A 19,265-nucleotide genomic window follows, 5' to 3' on the forward strand; every position below is an offset into this window, starting at 1 on the left:
ACAACTGTCATGGAGGTATGGCAGGTGTTTTGCAAAATTGGGTTCTTTAAAGATTGATGTAGCATGGGTTTTCATTGAAGACATGCAAAGAATGTAAAGACTTATGAATATAGTTATCAAAAGTACCAGGATTATAATTGTATACATATTTTTTTTTATGAACATCGTTTAGACAAGTAATGGAAAGATCATCCAATGAGATATGACTGTATATACAAACACACATGAAGTAGCACAAGTGTAATTAGTGGAGATATAACAGAGCCAACTATAGAGAAGTAAGCTGACCTCCTGTATATGGAAACACGTAGATAGACTTAGGCAGTTATTAGATTTTAGTCATCTGATTAAGTTGAAGATCAATTATTGTGACAATTCAGACATTTTTTAAATTGTTTTTGTTGATAATTTTTACTGTTTACAGTTTCTCTGTATATACATTATCATCAAACCCCCCCCCCCAAAAAAAAAGAAAAAAGAAAAAGGAATATATATGATGTTGTCTTAAAGGGTAAATACTCCTATAAAAGAGGGACAAAAGATACCCAAGGGACAGTCAAACTCATAAATCTAAAACAAACTGACAACGCCATGGCTAAAAATGAAAAAGACAAATAGAAAAACAATAGTACACATGGCACAACATAGAAAACTAAAGAATAAACAACAAGAACCCCACCAAAAACTAGGGGTGATATTAAGGGTCAGTTGACAATTTCAACTTTGATATGCTTTTCTTAGATCTTACCTTGCTCTGTAAAGTTAATGATTCAAGATAAAAGGCAAAAGCAAAAATATGGTAAAAATTGTCTTTTGAGGGCAATAACTAAATCAATCAAAGGTCGTTTTCAACCGTTTAACATAGTTGTAGATCTTGTCTCACTAGACATTATTTGTACAATTTAAATTTTTCTCTATATATTTTAGTTAATAAAAGCCTGGTTTGATAATTTTGGTAATAACAAATAGATAGATCTTGACATATTAAAAATTTGCACTGTGTCATATGTATGTGCATATTGTTATTCTTTTACTTTTCTACATTAGCTAGAGGTATAGGGGGAGGGTTGAGATCTCATAAACATGTTTAACCCCGCCGCAATTTAGCGCCTATCCCAAGTCAGGAGCCTCTGGCCTTTGTTAGTCTTGTATGATTTTAAATTTTAGTTTCTTGTGTATAATTCGGAGTTTAGTATGACGTCCATTATCACTGTACTATTATGCATATTTTTAGGGGCCAGCTGAAGGACACCTACGGGTGCAGGAATTCTCACTACATTGAAGACCCATTGGTTGCCTTTGGCTGTTGTTTGCTCTATGGTCGGGTGGTTGTCGCTTTGACATATTCACCACTTCCTTTCTCAATTTTATCTCTAACTTTTAACAGTTTTCCAGTTATTTGATCATTGATACTTGCATTTTACTCCAACTTTAATTTTCTTGCGAAAGTTTACAGGATCATTTGGCAAATTTTTAGTGAATACTCTAAGCTTGACTGTGATTTATATTGTTTCCAACACAAATATGAATATACAGTATAACTCCCCTAATCGGACACACTAGGGGACCATTCAAAAATTTCAGATTAAGCAAAGTGTTGGAATACTCAGGTTTTTTCTGCAAAGGTAGGCTTTTTTCGGGACAAGGAAAATGTGTCAGTGAAACAGTACCTTGGAATACTCATGTGTCCGATTAGGCAGGTTACACTATATTTCTTGGTTTTGGTTTCAAGGGAAGTGCACTTACATGTGCATATGGACACTGAGAGTAACCCAAAATTTAGATTGAAAAACCCAAGATAGGTCTCAGACTTCATGTCAAAAGTTTACCAACCAATAAAACAAGTTACTGTGTTGTAATATCTAATTAAGAACTACAACATCTTTAAATAAAATTATTTAATATAATTCTTTCACCATATTTAATAAAACTTTTCTTCACATGTATTGTTCATGATTACAACTCAAAATAAATATACACGACTAGATATTTAAACAAATCATTCATATATCACATATTCAATTTCAATATTGTTCCATTAATTTGATCATGATCATTTTATAAGCAAAGTGGTGATAAATATATGTATATAATGTTTTGTAATAAGATCAGGTTAACAGAAATGACTAGTTCTAAAGGTAAACTTACCTTAGAAAATGTTTGCCATTTTCAGCCAAGCATAATTGAAAATATTAAACTTCCGAACATTGCATTTTTGTAAGCAAAAGTACATTATAATTATTTAGTGAATAAGAAGTTTTCAACCTGCATTATTTTTTAAAGAACTAAAATTATGCATATGAAAAACTCATCAAAATAAATACTTGTTTATTTACTTTTATTCTATTTTTTCCAAATATCTTTTCGGTTTCTAATTTTCTTCAAAATTTACAATAACAAAGCAGATATGTGCAGCATAATGGCAGTACTAAGTGTCATATTCCTCATAAAAATAACAAAATTTACTAACAAATCTATAATTTATGCAGGAATATTAACATGAGAAGCAAATGAAAGATGAAAGTTACTGTCACATTGTTTATCCCCCCTTTCCTGTCAACTTTGAAGCAAAGAAAAAAGGAAATAATGTTGGTCCAGGAATTCAGATAACCAGTAGCCAATGGCAGAGGAAGGGGTATTATAAAATGTTTATTTCATAAAAATAATACTTTAAGATAAAAAATAAAAATTCTCACAGCAAGCATCAAATTTTCACAACCAATCAATTTTCACTGGTAAATAATAGACTCCATTACTTCAAAAATTTCTACAAAGCTACAAATAAATAAACAAATAAATATAAGATAATCTCCCTTAATTTATTTAAAACTATTCTACCATTTAATTATTTTTTCTTTGCACAATAATTATAGTACCTAAAAATGTAAATCCACTTTTTGTATATCATTTATTCTTAATAAAGATAGAGAAAATATCCAATAGTTTTTCTACAAAATTATTAAAATCACTGGTAAAAGATAAGGAAAAAAAAAAGATAAAACATTTGTTTACATGCAATAATATAATATTTGTATGAATTGAAAATGGAATGTCACAATTCTAATTGACATATATATATATATATATATAAACTTTTGATTCCAAAACCATAATAACACATTGTTACAAAGCTAAGTCAAGTCATTTTGATTAAATAGATAATCTATTTCATGATGAATTCTCAATGTTTAATCATCATCGTTCAAATTATTTAAGTTACTTCATTACAGTTTCTAAATTATAATTAGATGCATTTTAAAGAAAAACTTTAAATACTAACAGAAAACCATCTTCAATATGCCATTTCTATTTATTGCGTCAAAACAGTGTGTGCATAAAAGTTTCTTGTTGGTTAGGGGAATCTTTCTTACCTATTGTGGTCTCATGTATTCTTGTTGTTACCAAATTTGGGGAAATGAGGGAAAATTTAGCACTTTTATGGATATTTTATTTCCAGTGTTTATCAAAGTCTTCAAAGAAGACTACAGAAAGTTGACATCATTGAACATTTAATTTCATGCTTCAACATTATCACTGAACATTTGTATCTCACAAATTCACAGTATTGTATAGTTAGAAACCAAACCAATATATTGATTTATGGTCCATCTAACAACAACCAAACTTTAATTTATTGGACTTTGTATACACTCAAGTATATATGGTGTACAAACTATTTTCTTAAGGGACAAAGTCATTTTTTTCCTAATGGAATAAAAGAGTGTTAAAACTACATCATGAATAAACAATTATCTCAGAAAAAAATTGAATTGCAAAAACAAATGTAATTTAAATTTCAACTGTATTTTAAGTAAAAAGCCATTGCCTGTATAAGGTATCTGGATGACATATATTTATACAAAAATGCCATATACCATGACAATTCTAAGTTTCTTGATCTTTAAATTTAGTGTATAACTTGTTTCCAAATAATCTTCATCATTAGTTTTCTTAATTTTATAGCTGAAGAGAGGAATTAGCATTTAACTGGACAATTGAACATTTAGACTCACTTTGCAAAATAAAGGAACTTTGTCACCACTAATACAGACATTTTATATTTAAAATCATATTTGTTCGGTGTTATATATACCATACTTAAAAATCATAATGTAAATAAAAGTACCAAATTGTATACAAGTATTTTGGATTTTGACAATATATTATGTATTTCAAATTTTGATTATTCCATACTATTTGAAAGCACTGTCAGAAGTTATGATTTTGGCAATTCATATCCCATTTAAACCAATTATTATGTTCTAATTATAGTTTTGGTAACTTCCATAATGTGTATTTGGTGTATTTCCACTGCTAGCATTTATCCCTCCATACATCCTTGGAGTTCCATATGGAGTACCTTTAGGTGTTACTCTAGGTGTCTGTCTGGGTGTGTGCCTAGTTTCGCTGTTTATTGACTGTGCATAACTGTATTCATAGCTGGAATTAAAAATCAGAAAATTTAAACATACTTTAAATAACATTTATTTCTTCTGTATGTGTTATTTCAGCGGTATACTTCTATTTGAAACATCAGCATATCACTATTATCATGTGATAGCAATTTGTTTTTATTGTACAATATTATGATGAAAAATATTTTTTTGACACTAGATTAATGAAATAATTACATGCTGCACTGGATTTTATAAGTTTCTAAAGCAGATCTGTGATAGTTTCTAGTATTCTCATCTTTTATATTGTACAGATCACTTTCTACTATTGAAGACTATATGATGACCATTTAGATTTCTTTTGTTTATTTGTGTCATTTTTATTATGTATTTCTATAGTAGAATAGTCTATACAGAATTTGTTTAATATGGTGACAATTTTTAGTGGGAAGCCCCTTGATAAAAGATCCCATTACCTTCCTCTGAGAAGATCATTTCTTGATAAGTCATCCTCACTGTCATATCGCCTTGGGTTGTCAAAGAAATAAGCCCTACTACCTTGGCTATATGTGGAAGCATCACTTATAGATTGCTGAAAAATAATAAGATCAAATATCTTTTTCTATAAATTATCCTATTCCAGCTGTTCAAGCAATATCAGATTAGCCCAAAGACAACACAACTGCTTCACAAATTTAACAGAAAATTTTAACTACTTTTATATGAAAATAGCTTTTGATGCATGTATATATTCTTATGCCTCGTTCATTTAATTCAAATTGAATTCGCTTATCGCGTTCACACACTGTTCTTTTTTAATTCAAATTGTTTCGAATTAGTAAATTCGCATTAAATATAGGTTTTTGTTAATACGAATTAATAGCTAACGTCGTTTGGACAGTAAAGTCTATTTGACGTGCATTGCAATTCGAATAAGAATTGACGTTAGGACGTAAAACCTTTCGAATGCGAATTAAAGTAATTCGAATTAGTTAATGCAAATCGAATTCAAATTACGTGTGAACTTAGCAATACAGCTTTGTCTACAATAATCATAAAAAAAATTGCTAACAATAAGAATGGATAGCTTTTTAATGTAAAGTCAGTTACAGTATCTTTCAACCTTTTTATCAAGATGACTTCATATTGAAATTAAATAATTCTGAACCCTGTTGTAATACTAGACCAATATACTGAACTGAATTCTTTACATGCTTAACATTGAAGATATTTGATGGACAGCTATTATAAAACAAACAATGTATTGTATGTTCATGGTGAAAAACTGACCCTGTCAGAAGAAACATATAAGAAACATCACATATTTTAAACAAAGTAGTTATTTTGCATACTTTGTTGGCTGCAATATTGTAAAATATTCTGATTAAAACTCAGTGAGGCAGTTATAAAAGTTGAGCCCTAAAATGTCCTGTTAATACAGTATTCTAATGATTATACAAATAACAATTTCCAATTTTAAGATATTCATCATATGAATACCTTAACAGAAATGAAAACATTAGATTAATGCTTTTGTATCATAGTTGAGAATGCCATAATTTCATGGAAACTTACTTATACCAGTAAATAAACAGCAGAGACACATGACTTTTTTCAATTAATATGTTACTGAATCAGCATCCTAAACATCAATGGTGTATTGAAAGATATTTTGTTTAAAACTTATGAAAAAGTAGCTTGTGGAACATTACAAAGTTTATTTCAGTTACAATCATATTTAAGTAACAGGTAGTCTCCAAAAAAGGTCTATAATAAGTTATTAGTCAGAAAATGGACATAATAAAAAATTAAGCAATGAGGTATGGTCAACAACAAGGTCAACAACAATAGAAAAGTTCTGTCACTGGTGTACAACCTTTTTTCACAACCAATTTTATAAATTCACAATTTACCATATTTTTTGTATAGTCTGACATACTCATAGTACAAAGTGAAGAAAACTTTAAATACTAGTATGTACATGTATTTTCATCAAAGTGTAATTTAATCTATTTGTCAATGACTGATACAATATTTCTGGACAGCACTGAATAAAACGGTTAAGTACCAAGTAAAAGAAAAGTAGTGTTACACATAAAACAATGTTTTTAAAAAGGTACGTTTATAAAATATTTAAAATCTTAAAAGTAGATGGTACTTATAAAATCTCTTTGCGTCACGATTCTGAGTCAAGTGTAGTATATTAATTATGCATATCATAATAAACTTGGCAAATTAATGAAAGTGGGTTTTTTTCTGCTTATTTGTTAATTGAGGGATACAATTTCTTCTGACATCACTGATTTAAAAGGAAATCTTAAGTACAAGAATAGAAACATTACACGTCAAACGATGTTATAAAGTCATACTTATGAATTATTAAGTATACATTAAAATGCCTTACTGATAACCTGACTCCAATCTTAATTGACTAAGATTGTCAATTAAAATCTGAGTTAATATGTGCCCTATCCACATGGTTTGAAACGACAATCTCAGTCTAGATAGGCTAGATAGATAGAGTAAACACATACCCACCTTAGTTACCAGGACCCCCAAAAATAATTCATACCACTGGTAACATTATATAAATAGGGAGATGTGCCAATGAAACTATCAACCACAGTAAAGAAATAAAACCAAACTGTTGACATAGAGATATGTGTTGCTTGTAGGCAGAATTTGAAAAAAAAACAATCTGATGTAGAGAAACATAGCATATGAATTTCATTTATCTATCACTAGTAGTCGCTACAAAATTTACCTAAACCTGAATAAGAAAAAAATTAACATTGAAAATTGCTAATGATACAAAGTCACTGGACCATGATCTACAGGATAGGGTCATGATTTAGTTGTCAAACTAATATTTACTGATAGAAATGCAACTTAATAAATATCATTGATCCTTTTTTTAGGCAAAACACGCGTCTGGCGTAAATACAAAACTTAATCCTGGGATAATCTATGATAAGTGTATTCACAAGCAGTTCCTATCAAACTGTCTTTGGCAGGAAACTTGTTGATGCATCTTATGCAAGCCGAAAAAGTAACACCTTAATAATGTCGCTCTTTCTCCTACTTTCTTTACAAGGGACGAAAAGTAAAAGTAGACAGTTTTTCCAAAGAGTGAAAAAAAACATAACTGTAAAGCATACACAACTAGAACAGAAACTTTTTTAATAAATCTAGACAGCATAAGCATCATGTATTGACTGTCTGTAGATGTTATCTGTTTTATCTTATGTAACATGAGACATGTTAGATGAATATTAAATGTTATGTTAAATTAGAAAATCACATGAAAAAAACACATCAGCCACATATAGATAGTGCCCATTATTTATTTATAGCTATTGATGAGAATTATGAAGGTAGGTAATAATTCTTTTATAGTTTTTCAATTGCTTAGTTTAATAGCCTGGTAACCATCACAATTAGTAAACATTCTAAAGGATAAATTTCACATTAAACTTAAATGCATTATTTTTTATTTAAATCTCAACTGATGCTTAAATTACCTTTGCCTTTTCAAGCCCACTTAACTGAATCATTTTCTGTATCTCTTTTCACCGAAAGAAAACAGATGTGTATTGGTGTTTACAGCGTAGCTCTTATAAGTTCCCAAAAATAAAATCCTCTTTAATTAATTAATATAAAAAGAGGAGAGAAGTTATGATTGCCAATGAGACTCCTATACATTCACCAAAGTCCAAATGAATTCAAATGGATATAAGTTATAAAAGGTAACCATATGGGCCTTCAACAATAAAAAGTATTGCCAAGAACTTATACCGTATAATCCACTATAAACAATAATTCTGTGAGCATTGCATGGCAATACACAGTCCCCTATCGCTTAAAAATTCATTGGAAAAGAACAAAATTATAGTTTGATCTATAACTTGTCATGGTGTAAACTACATAAAATGACAAACAAACCTAAGTACCAGCTAATTCTTCAAACAATTTACTAAAGAAAAGGAAACAAAGTCGTTTATCTTGCTACAATATCTTTTACAAATCTTTAAAAAAAAAAAATTAAAAAAAAATCTATTTTCCATTGAACAGAAATCTAGTGAATAAAGACAATAAGTCTTTTCATTATATATATGAATAACTGACCAAAGGGGCTGATCTACTTGGTCAGTTTCTTTAGTCTGTAAAAAGACTAGCTACAAAGTAGACCTATATGCATGTGTAGTAAATTTGAAAAAAACTGTTATGAAACAGACACACATCTTTCTATGATACTAGATACGAAATAAATATATAAAGGTCGACCTCTGATGAGGGTTTACCTGGGATTATTCCCAAAAGAACCCGAAACATTGCATATTACTTTCTAAAGAATTTTAAAAGCAATAAAAAGTATGTAGTGTCAGGTCAGAAATATTGATACCATACCATGACACTGGGTTTATGGTCAATTTATAAAACTATTTGGAAAACCGATTTGATGGAATGACAGATGAACAGATGGATGGATGAACAGACTGACAAAATGCAAACCTAAAATGCTATTAGACTTCGTTTGTAGGGGACTAAAAAAACATCATGAAAATATGGAACAATTCAAAACAAAACAATTTACAAAAAACAAACATGACAGACATGAACGAACTACAACCACTAACTTTGTGCTCTGATGTAGTTCAGGGCAGTAATTTCAATAGGATTTATAATTCTAGTTTAAACTCATTGAAATTAGATCTTTCAGATTGTATTCTGTGAAAATATAAAGCTTTTAAGAAGTTAGCTAACACTGCTGCATCACTCTCCGTATGTATAGCTTTCTGCGACAAAGTTGTAGGTTTGACAAAAGTTGCAGGCTCAACAAAAATCAGTTGAAAAAGATTAACTCATCAGATGGATATATATACAAATACTACACAGAGTGGAAGTGGCCTGGTACTTATATATCCCAACAACAAAAAGGCAATAAATACAGATCTGAGAATACTTGCAGTAACTGACCACTAGTTCAAAGTTTAAGGGTTGCTGCTCACAAAGACGCTATTAAACCAAAAGTTCCTAATGGTGAAGTTGAAATCATCCCTTCGTAAATTTTACGGACGCCATCACAAGTAAGGTGACCGTTATGGAATAAACGTTTCACAGATAATATGGGATATGTTCCTTATGTCATAACCACAATCCCCTTCCCTTTCATGAATGTGATATTGTTATAACATGAGCAACATGACGGGTGCCACAGGTAGAGCAGGATCTTCTAGCCCTTCAGGAGCACCAGAAATCACCCCTAGTTTTTGATGGGGTTCATGTTGCTTATTTTTTAGTTTTCTATGTTGTGTCATGCATACTATTGTTTTCTGGTTTTATTTTCATTTTTAGCCATGGCGTTGTCAGTTTATTTTCGATTTATGAGTTTGACTGTCCCTCTGGTATCTTTTGTTCCTTTTTAAAGCCACTAATAGAAAAAATATACCATTACTTTTGCATACAAAAACTCATATATAGATATAAAAAGATGTGGTATGTGTGCCAATGAGACAACCCTTTAACCATATGCATTTATGTGAGATTATTTTGGGCGACAACTTTTATATAGGTTAATTGACCCTAATTTGCAATACATTTTAATGAGAAATATAAAATTTTCTATTAAACAATAAACTTACAATAGTAGATGTTGGTGGTTTTCTCACTCTAAAGAATATCACAATAATAAATGTTGGCAGAAATTCCCACACAAATAAAACTATTCCAAAAGAAACATAGGCATATCCTTTATCTAATTCATGAATATCTGCCTGGAAATAGAAATTTGAAATTTACATTCTGTTCATCTTCCATTGAATATGTAAGTGATTTTATTACACAACAAATGTAAGATCATGGTTTTTTAGTCTTGTATGAAAAGACAACAAGTTGGGTATTTGATTTTATAAATTCAAATTAAGGAGGAGATAATTATTCAAACACTGATTTTGTTGCGTATGATAATATCATTTTGAGAAAATAATTTTTATTCAAATTCAAATGAGAATAAGTTTAATAGATCTTTTGTGTGTGTATTTGGTGTTAATAGCAGATCTTTGATAGGTTGTTTTATTCATTTACATCTTCTATAATCTCTGGACTATCATACCTGCCATCTGTCGCTATTTAGGGAGATTTCCCCCACGGAGGCTTCCAAATTGAAATTTTGGAAAGAGCAATTTTGTCAACAATTTTAAACAAAACTATTAATTGTACAATGACAATAGTCTTATTAAAGTATGAAGAAGCCAAAAAACAACATTAAAATGTATTTGAAGGCCCCCTTGAAGTTTTTTAAGGACTATGACAGCCATCTTGCATGCAAAACCCCCATGGGCATTTTGAAAAATTGGCAGGTATGGATTATTTAGAGTTTGCCATATTGTATAGACCTCTGTTCTATAATTGAAGACTATACGTCTTATGGTTGTCTTGTGTCATTGGGTTGCTGTTTCATTGATGCAAACCACAAATCATGTTTATTTATAACACCTTTAGACAATAATGAGAGATGGTACAAAATGAAATTTAAGGTTGTACATAACCATACAGGGAGACAACTCTGTCGAACGTTGTAATCACATTCTATTGTTAAGGAAATATGGCACAAAATAAGTGTTTGTCAAACTGCAATAAATCAATTGAAAATTTTCCAATCAAGTGTGTGGTTCAATTTTTTTGAAATTTTTATATTTTTAGTACCACCTAAAATAACAATCGTAACGTATTGGATAAACAAATAAAAAATCTTTTCTTTGGAATTAACGTAACAGTAGCTTCAATAAATCATAAGATAATTACCTGATCTGAAACATTAACCCATCCATATCCAAATGAAGGTAGTTTATCTTGAACATGTGGACAAATTACAAGAAAGTTGTACACAACACGTGATGTGAACAATAAAATCGTAATTATGCTAGTAGCAAGAGCTTGGCATAAACTTGTTCCCTACAAAACAAATAAATTGTTATATATAAATCTGTAAAAATACTGTTCTTTAAACATAGTACATATAATACTGATAATTCTAGAGTGAGGAATAATGACATCCACTTTACCTGATCTGGTAACTAAATGAGAGAATAATGAATATATTTCGCCATATCTCCAATTGGTTTGACTTAATCTAGTTCAAATATATATATGCCTGAATCAAAAAGTGTACAATTAACTTACAAGACTTATAGTTTTGAACTTATTCAACATTAAATAAATAAGGAAGTGTCCATGGGACACAGATGAAGCCCCCAATGTCATATAATGTTATAAAGGGACATAATAACCAAGGAATGGTGTAAGTGATGCTACACAAATTTAAACTTGATCTAAATTTGTGGTAATAACCATTGTGTAATGTGTATAAGTTTTTATAATATTTGATTGAGGCAAAGTAACCTTAGAGAATGGAACAAAAATTCAGCAATTTTTACATTTGTAAAAAGGCAAAACTCGATCTTGAATGATAGAAGTGATGCCACCAAAATTCAAACTTGATCTGTGATTCTCTGTGGTAATATGCAATTTGTATAAGTTTCATTTCATTGGCTAAGTCAAGTTAAAGTTAGACATAGAAAAACAAATTTGGAATGTACAGACAAGAAAGAGTAAAACTTAATGCTCCTCTGACACAAAGCCAAACAGGTGCTCTCGAATGGCAAATAAAATGCTAGTAATTATGTGTTTATAAGACAGATGTTTCACCCTCAAAAGCAACACATGAAAATGGGTGTAAATGCAAACATTACCAAAATTGTAATAAAAGTAAACTTTGCAATAACCAACTGTTCAAGTTTAAAGAAAACTAATTGTGAAAGTAAAATAAATATTATTGATTTATCATTCTTGTTTTACTGAAATATGAAAGTAAGTACCTATATAACAGAACAATGATTGTAAAAATATTGAAGAAGGTGGTACCATTAACAGGTTGTAAAATTAGAAAAAAAATTATAGACCAAGGAATAAGGACTGAACTTGATAATGCAAGACGTCTTACGCCAAAATTTGTCTACCTATTTGCAATAAATTCCCTCGAACTCTCGTACTAATGAACATTTGAAAGATCATGACATTAATTGGGAGCTTGTTTTGATGAAACCAAACATAATGTATAAATTTTACAAAGATCTGTCTACATAAACTTAACACATGATTAAACTGATGAACAAACAGAAGATTTGAATATACATCAAATCATAAAAGTTTTATCATGGAATGGTACTTCATAATGTAAGGTTTCAACAACTCCAATTTTAAAATAACAATGTTTAATTACCTTGGCTTCTAAAACAACACTGGTGGCAGACATTTTACTCATCTTGTAAATACAGAAAGACAACAATATAGCAGCTATCAGAAATAAGGTGTCATTTATAGATACCCGAATAATCAGGTACTCAATTGGCACGGAATGTTTCGTTTGGGCTTGATTTTTAACAACTATTGCAGAAGTAATGTTTGTAGCTAGAAATATAACAACAGAAAGGCACACTCCAATCTGTAATGGTTTTCTGTAAAAAAAAAAAATCAAAAATCAAAAGTAAAAGTCCATAAAATGCATAGAATATTCTTAAGTTGTTAAAAAAATTAATGTTAAATTAAAAACTATATACTATTCTTGATAAATGAAGCATTTCAACTTCTTCTGACTCTTAATTAGCATACAATCCTTATAATTAAAGAATTGTTCAGTGTTGTTTAAATTTAAATAAATTCATAAAATTAAATTTGATTAATCAGAATTATGCAAATCATTATGACTAAAAAGTATGACATCTGAATGATTATAATGTCACCACTTCAATAAAAGAATATTTCTTACTTGTATCTGCTTGGTTCATATCTTGCTCTTGCTTTAAAAACAACCTGAAAACATATTCTCCTATCAATAAGTTGTTGCAAAAAATGTGGACAACATATAAAGGTTATAAATTATAATATACAACACTAAATACTCAATCCATATGAATGTTTTTGGTAAGTTTGATAAAATTGAGTCTTGTGGTTCAATTTAGCAGATTTGTTTACAACAAAAATTATGGAAACCAAGCAATGACTAAAGCTTATCATAGTGGCACAGGCATTTTAAACCCATGAAGCACCTATATATTTATATATGTATAATGTATAAATTACATTCAAATCTAAACTTTAAATATTTATCACTAAAATATTAGTTGTTGGTGTTGTTTATAAGCATGATTAGGCAATTGTCACAATATAGGTTATACCTTAATTTTCATACAAAAGTAATATCTTTTCACATAATTTGTTAACATCAACCTATGAACATAGAATGCTAGTACAATTTATTATCAAAGTAAAACAGGAATGAACTGATACAAGTAATGATACCTCAAATCTGAACTACATATTCATTTTGAGTTCATTATGTTTAATAACATTATATTTGTCTTTTTTATATCATGTATATCTTTCATAGGTGACAAATAGTAACTTTTAAGTATATTATCGTTAGATTAAACATTGTTTCGTGGTTTGCTCATGTTTTGACTGTAGTTTATCTTGTAAATACTGGAAAATGCTTTCAAGGCTTAGTATGTTGTCCAATCTTGTGCATTCATATCATACAATATTTACACTATAACAGGGAAGATAACTCTTATCTTACTTTTAACAGACACTAAATAACCTAGTGCGGTAAACCTCTACATTAATAATAATCTGTTATCTGTAGCAAAATAATATTTACCATTGATAACTTGCAAGTCATACTTGAATGATATGTCTAAAAATTATTACGAACATATAAATTTGAAAGTATCATGATAAGTGTGACAATTAGTCATTTAGCATGCAATATACATGTATTCTTTGTCAAACAGGACTGTATATATTTTGGCTTAATTAACAGCCAAAGATAAAAAAAAATAATTGATAAACACTATCTCTAAACATGTATAGCCCTTAGAAGAATGATTTTTATGTTTTACTGGTCAAATCAGTCAACTAAATTGGTCTTATGAGTAATCCAATGTTATTCATGTGTCACATTTTCAGCTGGCATTTTTTTTTCAATTTCAATAACTGAACATGTTGAGCATAGTCATCTCAAACTGATGTCACATGAAAGGTAACATATTTTTATTTTATTTCAATAAGGTCAAAGAAGCATCTTGCAAGACAATAATGTTTCAGTCAAGTTTTGCCTTATTTTGAAAATATTGAAGCAAAATGCTTAAGGGGGCTCGCGGGTCTAAATCATTTTTTTTAATTTAATATAGGATATACCTATATTTTTCTATAAACGAACTTTAACTCATTCTCAATAGAAAAATGAAATAAAAAAATGGGGTCACCGTTCATTTACGCTCACTATCTGCCTTCGAAAGAGGCATACATTATTGTTATTAATGTCCTTTTTTTCTGTTGAACTCATAGGAGAAATATCGGTAATATAGAAATAAAATAAGAACTAAATTACAGAAATCGCTTAAATTTTACAATTATTTAGTTTATGTACAGCTTATTCGAAAACAACAATAAAAAATATAGGTCACCGATGAGTTAAAAAAGATATTTCAATTTTAATGCCAAAAAAAATGGCATTCTGCACCAAAGGGAGATAATTTAGAGCTATTTCAGTGATATCGACATTTTAAAAGTCACCTGGGGCCAACACAAATTGATTTTTTGGAATGAATTTTGGATCATATGATAAAGTAACAACTACTTAAGGTAGTGAATAAAATTTGTAATGAAAAATTAAAGTTTTTTTTTTTTTCGGAAAATCTTATACCCGCGAGCCTCCTTAAAAAGAAATGTAATTCAATATTCTTTCTTATAAATATAAATGTTAGAAACAAAAGATAGAATCCCTTATATCTTTAAAGTTAATAAGTTAAAATTTCAAACTTAAACAAAAAATCTATATTCAAAGAAAAACATGTATGCATGCAAGAAAATTAGAAAAATAGAGCGAAAAACAGTTTATTCCAAATGAATGACAAGAACATACTCATTCCACAAAAAGAATGAAGAATAAACGGTAAGCTATTTGAAGTTAGTTATGGGGAATTAAGAAAATATGTTCAATAAACTTTACTTTTCAAATTCTAAACCTTTGCTAAAATCATGTCATAATTAAAACTTATAAAAAGCATTAAAAGGGCCTTGCTTATTTCATAGTTTAAACTGTTTCTCATTTTTCATGTTGGGACCTTTTAAAGCTGACTAAAAAGGATGGGCTTTGTTCTTTGTTGAAAGCTTGATTGAGGTGACCTTATTAATTGCTGACTTTCACATTATTTGAACTTTGATCTCTTGCTGATATTGTCCAGAGTGTTATTTGCCTTTTTCAATAAATTTATCTTTGATGAGAATTTATATATAAAATCTAATTGAGGAAAACAACAAAGGCACTACACATAGTGGTGACATAATGGGAGCACTGAACTTGTTAAAAGACTCAAAACGCAATATATTCAAATGATGATGAAAAATCCAATTTGATCTTTGTCTGAAAGATGTACTGTACGGTGGTGGATCCAGAAATTTTCATAAGTGGCGGACCACTGGCTGCCTATTAAAGAGGGGGCTTGATTTCATCACGCCTGAGTGATTCCCTATATAAGCAACCAAATTTCTTAAAAGGGGGGGTGGGCTTTCTCGGAATATGCGGGGGCAGGCTCTCTGCCCGTCCCCCCAAAAAAATTTACCTCTGATATAATAAGTTATGCAAATAAAAGCATTATTTTATTCAATAACATAAAATAATTGTGGGTAAAGACTCTGATTGAGAAACTTTTATCTGGATTCTGGAGCTGTAGTTGTCTAATTAGCAATCATACCAAATTTTTTTTAATTTTTTTTGCTTGACACAGCAAGTCAACAGGTGCATTCTAATGTTCAACCAATTATGAATTATGGGTAAAGTAGAATAGGTTAATGAGATACATGCTACAAAACCAATTAACACAGATGACCAAAAGACATCTAGAGGCCAAGAGTCTTCAACAAAAATCATACATTTAAATTTATTCCAGGTCTACAGAAACTGTTGACACAGATATATGGCTCATCTATATGCAATTTTTACAGTATACAGGAAAAATTAATATAAAATATTTTAACATGTAGTCTTTGCAAAATGGTCAGTCTATGCAAAATATTGTCAATGCAAAATATTTAAAGCCAATAGACCTTCACTAAGAGGGTGAGGCCAAATAATCTCAAATAAAATGAAATGTGTCGATGCTTATACAACTGCATTCAATTTTTCATTGACCTACCACTAGTGGTTCCATATCAACTGACATAACACATCATCACAAACTAATCCATCAAAACTATGCACATAACACATCATCACAAACTAATCCACCAAAACTATGCACATAACACATCATCACAAACTAATCCATCATAACTATGCACATAACACATCATCACAAACTGATCCATCAAAACAATGCACATAACACATCATCACAAACTGATCCATCAAAACTATACACATAACACATCATCACAAACTGATCCATCAAAACTATGCACATAACACATCATCACAAACTGATCCATCAAAACTAAGCACATAACACATCATCACAAACTAATCCATCAAAACTATGCACATAACACATCATCACAAACTAATCCATCAAAATTATGCAAACTATTCAAAGGGAATAGACCCTGGCTGAGAGTGCAGCAGAACCAAACTATCAAAGTAAATAGACCCTGGCTGAGAGTGCAGGACCAAACTATCAAAGTAAATAGACCCTGGCTAAGAGTGCAGGACCAAACTATTCAAAGTGAATAGACCCTGACTGAGAGTGCATGAGCAAACTGTTCAAAGTGAATAGACCCTGGCTGAGAGTGCAGGATTAAACTATTCAAAGTGAATAGACCCTGGCTGAGGGTGCAGGACCAAACTATTCAAAGTGAATAGACCCTGGCTGAGAGTGCAGGAACAAACTATTCAAAGTGAATAGACCCTGGCTGAGAGTGCAGCCCAAACTATTCAAAGTGATAAGACCCTGGCTGAGAGTGCAAGATCAAACTATTCAAAGTGAATAGACCCTCGCTGAGAGTGCAGGACCAAACTATTCAAAGTGAATAAATCCTGGGTGAGAGTGCAGGACCAAACTATTCAAAGTGAATTGACCCTGGCTTAGAGTGCATGACCAAACAATTCTAAGTCAATAGACCTTGGCTGAGAGTGCAGGACCAAACTATCACATTGACTAAGAGGGTGAGGCCAAATAATTTCAATTTAGATGAAATGTGTCAAAGCTTATACAACTGCATATCAATAATCATTCACCTACTACTAGTGGTTCCATATAAACTGACATATTAAATGTACATAATCACAAACTTATACATGCAAATTATGCAAAGTATTCAGACAAACTCAATAGACCTTGGCTGAGAGTGCAGGGCCAAACTATCTCAACCATGTCATGGAAGTCTGATGTACCAATTCTAACATAATTGTATGTATTTACCAAAAACTGTTGACCTACAATGTACCACTTGTGGTTCCCTATAAACTTACCTTATTACAAACTAACACATGTAAACTATATGCAAAGCATTTCAAGTCTATAGACCATGACTGAGAAGGTAAGGCCAACAAATATCTCTATGGTAAGGAAATATGCATACCTGTACCAATACTTATACATACTAAATTTTATTGATCTACCATCAGTGGCTTCTCATAAACTGACCTTATCCTATGTCCTATGACGCTATTACCTCCAAAATACCCCAGGTCATAAACTAAGGAGCAGTTTATTAATAAAATAAATTTTGAATCTGGTGCTTTATTTCAATGATCATGATCATGAATAATTAATACCTTTACTTGAACCATTAACCACCTTGGACAGTGTGCTTGTCCCAAGTCAGAAGCCTGAAATTCAATGGTTGTCATTTGTTTAAATGTGTTGCATATTTGATTTTTGTTAATTTTTTCTACAAAAATTAGGCCCTAAGTTTTCTCATTTGAATTATTTTACATAGTCATTTTATGGCTTATTATATCTGACTATGGAGTATGGGCTTTGCTCATTGTTGAAGGCCCAACGGTGAACAATAGTTGTTAATTTCTGTGTCATTTGGTCTCTTGTAGAGAGTTGTCTCATTTGCAATCATACACCATCTTCTTTCTTAATTTTCACTGTTGTAATTAGGACATTTGTGTTTAAAGGTTGCACTTCATTCTGCTATATGCCAAACTAAATCATGAAAATCAATGAAACATTATCAATGCTGCTATAAAAAAATATAGTATCTGGACAATTTTTAATTTATCTCACCTGTGCAAAAAACAATACTAGAAGACATAATGTCACATACTGCAGACAAACAGGAAAGCTGTACAGCAACCATGACAGTCCAATAGGTAAATCATTAGCCAACAAACAGTCTTTAAAATAAAAAGAAAATAATGTGGTCCTCAATCCAGTCCATAGCAAACAAAGAAACAAAAACACTGTCTGATGACTCAGTCGTTTATGTCTGTAGTACCATATCATCCATAACTGAAGGTATATTATGAGGAATAATATACCATAGAGAGAAAGGTAACATATTGTGAGCCAGAGCTCTGCCCCTGGGGGAAGTGCAGGGGCAAGAGTTGGAAAGTTATGAAATCCAAAATTTGTTGTGGTTGTTTTTCTGTTAGATTCTTGAAAGAGAAGAAGATCATGTTCTAAACGTCTGTGCAAAGCATCTGGGAACACCAAGATTTCATTGTCATGTGTTGTCATTACTTGTTTTCATGAAAATGACAACAACTGTTCATTGAGTCGTTCATTTTGAAAACAAAGTCCATTTATAGTTTCCTCCTGACCTTCACCTTTGACGAAATCCGAGGTTATTCCGAAGTCTACT

General features: G+C 30.5%; 1 protein-coding gene across 2 annotated transcripts; it reads right to left on the reverse strand.

Annotated features, from left to right (window-relative positions):
• Window positions 1-1,883: 1,883 nt before the first annotated feature.
• LOC134711911 (G protein-coupled receptor 137Ba-like) lies at window positions 1,884-19,228 on the reverse strand. 2 transcript variants are annotated; one of them, XM_063572886.1, is made up of 7 exons: window positions 18,689-19,228; window positions 13,222-13,265; window positions 12,676-12,910; window positions 11,199-11,348; window positions 10,037-10,168; window positions 4,871-4,986; window positions 1,884-4,440 (listed from the first exon to the last, which is right to left on the reverse strand). In XM_063572886.1, exons 1-7 carry the CDS (start codon window positions 19,139-19,141, stop codon window positions 4,263-4,265), a joined length of 1,308 nt encoding a protein of 435 aa, XP_063428956.1. In that variant the 5' UTR covers window positions 19,142-19,228; the 3' UTR covers window positions 1,884-4,262. The 2 variants fall into 2 exon arrangements, with proteins under 2 accessions (XP_063428956.1, XP_063428957.1); XM_063572887.1 differs by lacking the exon at window positions 18,689-19,228 and adding an exon at window positions 18,229-18,275.
• Window positions 19,229-19,265: the final 37 nt, after the last annotated feature.

The sequence above is a fragment of the Mytilus trossulus genome, chromosome 3 (assembly GCF_036588685.1).
Source record: "Mytilus trossulus isolate FHL-02 chromosome 3, PNRI_Mtr1.1.1.hap1, whole genome shotgun sequence".
Classification (NCBI taxonomy): domain Eukaryota; kingdom Metazoa; phylum Mollusca; class Bivalvia; order Mytilida; family Mytilidae; genus Mytilus; species Mytilus trossulus.

Bases quoted from the DNA above. Each gene is read 5' to 3' on its own strand.
- LOC134711911 (XM_063572886.1), bottom strand. From the start codon at position 19,141: ATGACAACACATGACAATGAAATCTTGGTGTTCCCAGATGCTTTGCAC. The intron at 13,266-18,688 runs GTGAGATAAATT...ATATGTTTTCAG, and splicing joins TAGTATTGTTTTTTGCACAG to GTTGTTTTTAAAGCAAGAGC. The intron at 10,169-11,198 runs GTAATTATCTTA...TTCTATTTCCAG, and splicing joins GGGTTAATGTTTCAGATCAG to GCAGATATTCATGAATTAGA.